The sequence below is a fragment of the Daldinia vernicosa genome (assembly GCF_022497035.1).
Source record: "Daldinia vernicosa strain CBS 139.73 unplaced genomic scaffold F5Y00scaffold_86, whole genome shotgun sequence".
Classification (NCBI taxonomy): domain Eukaryota; kingdom Fungi; phylum Ascomycota; class Sordariomycetes; order Xylariales; family Hypoxylaceae; genus Daldinia; species Daldinia vernicosa.
Window position 1 is genome coordinate 10,354 of NW_025954002.1, and position 8,561 is coordinate 18,914.

The 8,561-nt window shown below is 46.9% G+C and overlaps 1 protein-coding gene across 1 annotated transcript; it reads right to left on the minus strand.

The window, feature by feature from the left end:
* Positions 1–3,166: 3,166 nt before the first annotated feature.
* Positions 3,167–7,149, minus strand: F5Y00DRAFT_212167 (glycosyltransferase family 20 protein). The gene is made up of 3 exons (XM_048005525.1): positions 6,177–7,149; positions 4,183–6,121; positions 3,167–4,126 (listed from the first exon to the last, which is right to left on the minus strand). The coding sequence occupies exons 1-3, from the start codon at positions 6,687–6,689 to the stop codon at positions 3,564–3,566; spliced, it is 3,015 nt and encodes a 1,004-aa protein (XP_047859985.1). The 5' UTR covers positions 6,690–7,149; the 3' UTR covers positions 3,167–3,563.
* Between the last annotated feature and the right edge of the window lie 1,412 nt (positions 7,150–8,561).

Here is an 8,561-nt window from a genome sequence, read left to right on the forward strand (position 1 = left end):
CCCGTGCGGCCCATGTCCTTAACGTTACATACCGAGATGCTTACCACCGCATCTCCTCGCAACTTTCGTAACTTACGTATGTTTCCAGAATAGCGTATTATCCCCCACAATACATACGTACCCTGCCGCAAGCATCCTCCGTTCCCATCACAGCGGGCAGCTTAATACATAATCCTACGCGGCATTGCGCACGGGGAAACCTAGGTAGTAGCCCCTGAAGATACCAAAGTACCAGTGGGTCCTGGCGCTGACTATTTTCCTGGAGCACCTGGAGTAAGACTTGTCTCTCCGGAGCCGCGTCAGTCTTACGGCCTCTCGGGGTTACTCATCCCGCTACTTCACGGGATGTACCGAGCGTGTTCACATCGCGGGGATGGGGAGGGGGGAGGGGGGTTCGACTATGAATAACGGCTAAATTTACGACTGGCCATATAATACGAACGGATAGACTAAGCACCTTCTTGATATGTCCAAACTCTTGTCCCGAGACAACCTAACCTAGCCGTCTTACCATAGACTTAGAGAACGTTTATGAGGTGAGAAGTAAGACGTTTATAGTGTGGACTCGACGATATTTACTCGAGTAGATAAGTTGAGTACCTAATGACTAGATCTAGTCCGAAGACGATGGAAGCATACTTTAAGATTCCAATCAACGTTACAATACATTATCGTATCTCTGATGGAATAATATACTATATTCGGTACGTACTCGTCCGATCTATTCCGAAATATAGACGAACCAAGTCTTGATTACTAGCTACCTAAGCATGCCATGTAACTTGTAGGACTTATGATAGCAAGTAAGCCCATAGAAGAAACCCAAAAACGCCTAACGCCTATCGCCTACTATAAGCAGGGGCACTGTGTCACGATCATTCTCTATTCGCATTTATCGATTTGTTACTAGGTACCTAGCCTATATAGGTTACCTCGATTCTACCAAAGGACTCGGGCATATATCTCCTATATTTGCTGGTCATGGCTCCTTTTTTAGCAATACGGTAGTATATTGAATATTAAGATTAGATATCGACTTTTAATCACTGGTATCTTTACATGAAACTATCACATTTAGGCCATAGCTCTTTAGGTATAATATATATCTAGCTCGGGGTATACCACTTTCATTTTACGAAAATATGTATGTAGTAAAGCTACGGGGTTCCCCTTATTCGAAAGCCAAACAGGATATCTAATATCTAAGCCTTGTAATTATGATAATAACGAGACTTATCAGACACTTCTAGCTGAGAGATAGTTAATTCGGTCGTTACACGGTGTTTTCAACATACGTTTTTTTTTAAAACTTCATAGGTAACCACCTGACTTCAGCCACTCATCACTTGGCGATGCATCGAAGAAAGTAAGAAATTTACCTAGTTCGTACCATAATAATCATCCAGGCACCACCTTTAGAGTAGGTATAGAAGAGCCTCAGCTTATCAATCCCCCGCACCACGGCCATATTTAGTTTCTTAAACCTCTACCCAATAACTAAATTCGCAGCGTTGATCATACGTTTTAATATACTGCGAACTAGTCATAGGTATTAATACGAGCCTCACAAAGTGAATTCCTCGAAATAGAAAAAGGGCTCCCTTGAAGAATATGTACCTAATGTATTGTATATTTACCGGGTTTTAATTGGTTAATATTCTAGACTCTTGCGTCGGGAGTCTCGTTACCGTACCTATTATATCTAACCTATATCAGGGCTCCCTATACCTAACCCAATCTACCCGAGACACCAATCAGTATATCTAGGTAGGTACCAATCTCACCCGGTCCTGAAACCACCTGTCTGGATCGCAGATTACCATGCCAGTACCCATTCCCGTACCCTGCTTCCTACCTTACTATACCGAGGTATCTAACTCATAAGGCTGAGTGCAAGATATAATTAGGTCCGTGTTCGTAAGCTGCTACGGCATGCATGTATGTAAGTCATGTAGGTCATGTAAGTCATATAAGTCAAGCATGTATATACGTTAGGTATGTACCTGCATACGAGTCTAGAAGGCCACATAGATCAGATTGATATAGCCCTATGCACACCAGCCGCACGACAATTCCGACGGAATTATTCCGTTGCCTTAGGTATCTGCCACTTACGTACCTAAGCTAGATATCTTAAGAATGCAACTGCAGCCGGAACCCTCGATGTGCCGACATGCCAATACTACCATAGCGGACCGTATATGCCGTGCGCCACGCCACGCTTCTACTTACATACCCACGGGAACGGGTTCGGGAGCGGGTGGGATATAGTTTCATGTTATCTACCTACCAGCTGACCTATTCTTATCCCTACCTACATGCAGAAATGTATAATTGTATGATTCCCCAGGCTTGCCTACCTTAAACCTACCTAACCCTTTGACAAGAGGCGCGGCGGAATTGTTCGCATGAGGGTTACGCTGCGCTGCTACGTTGCTCGGTTAGATAGGTACCTACATACTCGTCCATGCACATCCCCTTCTTCTCTTCCCGCTTCTATTTTACGCCTACATATGAATAGGTACCTAGGCACATAGTAGAACACACTACGGTGGACTGAGTTGCATCTACAGTCCACCGTACACACCCCTCCCCCCCATCCCCTCCTCCAATCACCACAATCGAACATCTCACCTCACTTTACCTCACCTCACATAAGACGTATAACTAGGTACCTACTTACAGTAGCACCGTCCCTCGCGGAGAAACGCAACATAGGTACCTAACTTATACTCTGCGCCCCAATTATCTACCACCTTACCATCCACCTCACCCGACCAAAACGGGGCCGCCGTTAGACCGACCACATAGAAATCTAGGTATTTAGCTTCCGCAATAAATGTGAAACGGCCCCAGCCCTATTTCCTTTCCTTTCCTTCTCGGCTTTTTCTCCGAGCCGCGGCCGCGCCCGGGGCCGACATTTCTATCTATAAGCGAGCAAGCCCCTCCGACTACGCAGAGGTTTATAATATTATAGGTATTCTATAGTATCTATCCACCTCTTATTATAGCATACCGATATATGTGTCCGCGCATATTCTCTGAGAATTGCTCCAAATCATGTCGGGGGTTGTTTCGTAACTGACTGGCCCCCGTATTTAACCCTGTCTACTTCGACGATCAGTTATTTTCTGTCTATTTCACGGAAGCTAAGAGAGATATGGAACTTGAGTGATTGCCAACCCAGTATGCTTGGTGGCTATTAACTACCGTATCTATGTATATACCCTTGCTCGAGGTAGATGGCTGTCTCCTCCCAGATAAAAAGACAGATCTATGTCTAAACGCGGCGCATTTAGACCCCGATGAGGGTTGTCTACCTATGCTCTAAGATTAACGAGGTCATCTGAAGACCGTTACCCAACTCGTCCGGAACTTCCGGAACGTCGAGCCGCCTGCTTTTCTATGCTCTCTTTCTGAAGCTATTCTGCGTGGGAGTGAAAGAGGCGTGCTTTATTTCAAATGTACGAACGAACCCTTCTAGCCTGAGCCAACAACCCAGCGCCACGCTTTTCTACGCCCCCCTACTATTTCTAATATAATCACAACTTCGATCTGCCGAGTCATTCAGGTACTCGGCCCTCGAGTCCGGCAACAGTAGCAAGGTTGACTTGGCTTAGTTGCTCGTGCGCCTCGCCACTCAGTCCGACTCCGGCGAGGAGAGCTATCGACTCTACGACATCCTCCGGCTGCAGCATGTGCCACTTAGCCAATGTGACCTTTGTACTAGCACCGACGGTAACGGTAAAAACGTGGCTCCTATCGACTTGTGTACCGCTGAGACCGTTCAAAGCCCTGAACATGTCTTCGTCGGTGAAATCGTCACCCATACACAAGACGAATTCTAGCTTTCCGTCTTTGCCCTTGTCGATTTGCTGCCCAGAGGCTATGTGTGCAATATCGGAATTATAGTCATTAACCAGGCGTTTAGCGATCTCGCCTTTGTTGATGAAAGTGGGTCGTACTTCAAGGTTAGCCTTGCCTTTCATTACATCGACGTCCCACTTCTGGACCACGGTCGACTCGAGTTCCTTGTGTAGTGCTAGAGACGCATGGACGCCCTGTTCGGGATCAGCCTGGCGATAATGCCAAGTCAACGCGCATCGTTTACGCTCGATGAATGAGCCTAGAAATTATTAGTTAGTGGGATTTATAAACAACGGTCGTACGGAGAGAGCTTACCGGGCACGCGGTCGGTGTACTTTTGGAAGAGTTCGACCACGTCTGCTTGCCAGCCCATGTCCAACTTCTCTGCTAGGTTCTCCCAAGATTTGCTGCCGGGATGTCTGATAAAGCTTCCATGCTCCGCACTGAAACCTAATTCTGAAATATGACCTAGATGCTGCTGCAAGAAATCCTGGTCTCTGCCTGAAATAATCCAGACAGCGTTGCGGTGATCTGCTGCAAGGGCCTTCAAAGTTTGGATAACGCGCTCTGAAGGAACAGCAGACTGGGGATCCCTAACAATTGGAGTCAGCGTACCATCGTAGTCGAACATAAATAGACGCCTATTGGCCTGGCGGTACTGCTTCAGCATTAGTGTGCGGTCCAATAACGGCGTAACATTCTGGTTCTTAGTTGACGCCAGTGTGCCGACGAGCTTGCGTAGGAATTTTGTGATCCAAACTTGAACATTCTGAGTCTTGACGTGCTGGTAAAGGCTCGACTGCATTGCCATGCGCTTTTCGGCGGACATGGTGAGAGCGTGATGAATTTGGTGGGCAACATCGGTAAGATCCCAAGGATTGATATGTATGGCGTCGCGCAGGCTACCTGCAGTACCGCTAAACTCCGATAGTATTAACGGACCATGCGTATCGCGCTGGCAAACGACATATTCCAAACTGGTAGTGTTCATGCCATCCCGGACCGACGTAATCAGGCCGATGTCTGCTGCTCTCATCAACGCGAAATATTCCTCCGGCGACAAGTATTGTGGATAATGTTGCACCGGGGAAAATCCCAGGCTTCCATAAGTGCCGTTGATCCTCATGACCAGCTCGTTGACTCTGCTGGCTATCTTATTCTCCGGCTCCTCTCCTCCCTCCTCGATTGTGTTTGGGGACGTAACCTGGACTAGGACCACCTTCTCTCTCCAATCAGGATAAAGTTCAAGGAATCTTTCGAATGCCATAAGCTTTTGGGCCACACCACGGACACTATCCAGTCGATCACGTCCCACGATGATTTGTTTGTCCTTATAGAGATCCTTTAGAGCTTTGTACATATCCGAAACTTCCTTAGACCACGCCAACTGCTCTACCTTGGTTACGTCGATGCCAATCGGGAAGACGCCGACCTCAACCCTGGACCCGTAAGCATCCACGCCAACAGAATCCGAAGGGAAGTCAAGGATCCGGGTACAACAGCTCGCAAAGTGGCGCGAGTAGCTGTACGACTGGAAACCGACTAGATTGGCACCAAGCATACCTTCGAGAACCTCCTTTCTCCGCGGCAGGCATCTCAAAAACTCGCTACTAGGAAACGGGCAGTGAAGGAAGAATGAGATGTACATGTTCGGTATTCTTTGCCGCAACATGCTAGGAAGCAATAGTAGATAATAGTCATGAATAACGACGATATCCCCGGGTTTATAGGCCTCAATGATCTTATCAGCGAATTTCAAGTTAGTACGGAAGTAGTCGGCCCATTCGATTCGTTCCGAGCGGCCATCGTTAGGTTCGTGTTGCTTGTAGTGAAATAAGGGGTATAGCGTGTGTTCAGCATACCGCCGCCATCGTCCCTGGTTATTTAATGTAATGCCCTCGTCGCTCGTCTCGTTATCATCAGCAAGCCACACGGGAATTGCTTTGATGCGCCTGTCATGGGATAATTGCTGTTCTAGCTTCAATTGGCTTTCGCGCGTAATCCATAAGCCGTCAACCTCGGGGGGTGTTTGTGGCGGCGTTTCTCCATCCAATGGTATAGGAGCAGAAAGATGGCTTATACCCGGAATATTAGCAGTCGTATCGGGGATGGCGTCCGATGTAGACAAGGATTCGGGAGGTGATTCAATCTCGCCCGTCCATGCAACTACGGTATGGTTCCAAGGCGCTTCGTCGGACGACAGATAAGAGAAGGAGTCGAAAAGGGCAGATTGGCCGCGACGATGATCCAATTCCTATCTAGCTGTTAGCTTCGGGACGTGCTTATATTTCGTGGCATATCAAACTAACCCATTCGCCATTCTTACGGTACTTAAGAGAGTAAGGCGTTGTAAAAGTAACCGAGATGATGTTACCACTGAGAGCTAAGTCAGGGGCAGCAGCTCGAATTTCCGAAATAGACTCTCTTCGCCCCTTAGTTGAAATACTCATCCGCCGTAAGACTTCTTCGTCCGAGGTAGCACCTTTTACTAAATTCGTCGGAGAAGACCCGTCTGAATGGGGTTCTGTCGGAGGTGGTTGTGACACATCGCTGCTCTGGTTGGCAGGATCCCGTGTAAAGTAACCTTGGCTCGCGGCCTTGACGGAATCGGTGCTTGTTTTGGCTAAATAGGTCGAGGATTGAATACCTGGGGTTACAGGAACCCTCGTAATAGAATCTCGAAGGTGAGGCGGTAGATCAGGCGATTCTTGTTGAGAACTGCCGCCAGTGAGCGACTCGCGGGGGGAAAGGGACATTTGTTCAGCCTCCGTTATGATGTTGTTGGTAGCAGCGGTCTCAGTTTCTTGCGTACGTTCTGCCATGATTGTTCAGCTTTGTTTTTCTTGAGGAATTAGATGGTAGAGTAACGTCGCGATTCCGAAGTTCTAGTAAACAAAGAAATGTAGCGGTGACGCGAGATAGGGGGGGAGGCACAGGGCTATAGCAAAAATTGATAGATTAGAGGGGTTGTTGGTAGTGAGGGAGAATGTAAGCGGTGGCTGTTATTACTAGACAGACAAAGTACCACACCGACAGGGCAGTCAAGGCTAGAAAGAAGGACGTAGAAAAGAGGATCAGGTAGGCATTGGCAAATTCAAGTTCTAATATGAGTAAGGTAAAGTAGGGGGAAGTAGTGGAAGAACAGAATCTAGAAGGCTAGAAGGCCAGAACGGCATGGACTCATAGCGGGGCAGTCATCGTCGTCGTGATAATTGGTTTATTCTAACTTTAGGTACGATAGTGGGGCAATAGAAGCAAAGTGATGATACCTGATAGTGATTATTGATAGGCGGGAGGTGTGGTAGATGTAACCGGGAGGTTTTGCTCCTAGTGTAGGCGATGTGGGCTGTGGGCTACTTGAAGACTTGGAAGTTTTGAAGTGTGTCAAACAACGCAACCCACTTACACTCAGACTTAGGTACAGCGAGCAAGGCCAGCCTCGAAGTGATCTGATCTCGGTCTTTCTTCGTCCCCAGATTCAAATTTGGCGGTTCTCAGTTCTGCGTAGTGTACGGGGCTCAAAGTGGGCAGATTAAAAATGTAGGTGTATACATCCAAAATACAAAAAAGCATGTGCTTATTACCTATGATAAACCAACCGTAGAGGACTCAATTAAACGAGGAGGATGGTAGAAGAAGTCGAATAAGAGGCACGTTCCACGGGCAATTAGATGGGCTTAACCTATTACAGGTTGCAGAACTCCCCAGACGAGGTAATTTGCGGTGATTGCAGATAATTGCAGATGTATGGTATTTCTATGTATGTGTTCGGTAGTGGGGTAAGACTTTGTGAGCCTGTGACGCTGGCACATGCTGAAAGACAGGTTGGGAAGAATTTGTGGAAGACATCATCATGGACAAGGAAAAAATGGAAAAGCATGGAAAAGCATTGGCCAGCGGGGGGACCCCGGACTAGCTGGCTAGCTAACTCGGGATTGATACGTACCACAGAACAATGACGTATTGGACATGTAACACCTTAGCAAAAAATAGCCTAAATGTAACTTCAAGAAGGAAAGCACCGAGGCTGGACGAGGGTACCTTTTATACTAGGTAGTTGGAAGTTATTCTATGGGGAAGAACGAACACCACTAACACCACTAACGCCAATAGCTACACCAGAAGAAAAAAAAAAAAAGGAGTTATCGGCCATCGGTCGAACGGGTTTATATGAAATAGTTCCACAGCCTAGTTACTAGTTATCTACCTCATATAGGACCTACATAAAGTGCCATAAGCACTATCGAATCGATCACGATTGGACCTTTTCAACCCCTACCTAACATACCTACATATTCAAAACGCAATCATCTCCACAGCAGCAAATAACTCACATGTCACCATAATACAACTTCTCCAGGCAAACCTTTCTTGCTGGTACCGTTCATATGCCTCTATTGGTGCATCCAATATATATATAATCCAAACACCCTGAAAAAGAATACATAACTACCTACCTACCGTAGTATAATGTCGGCTTGCGTGTTCGAGACCGGCCTATGTCTCTAACTGACTGCAGTGAAACGGCCCGTCTTTGGGCCTCTTATTACATAGAGTGTGACCAAGCCGTTAGGCCATCAACTTCAACATAATCTAGGTACCTAGGTTAGTTGTTGTGTAAGTCAACCCGTGAGACCACGATATTGAGAACCCGATAAACTCCGCCGAAAGAAACTCTCTAAGAACAAGCACAT

Coding starts and splice junctions, on each gene's coding strand:
- F5Y00DRAFT_212167 (XM_048005525.1), bottom strand. CDS start 6,689: ATGGCAGAACGTACGCAAGAAACTGAGACCGCTGCTACCAACAACATC. Junction 6,122..6,176: donor ACCGTAAGAATGGCGAATGG/GTTAGTTTGATA, acceptor ACAGCTAGATAG/GAATTGGATCATCGTCGCGG. Junction 4,127..4,182: donor GTACACCGACCGCGTGCCCG/GTAAGCTCTCTC, acceptor AATAATTTCTAG/GCTCATTCATCGAGCGTAAA.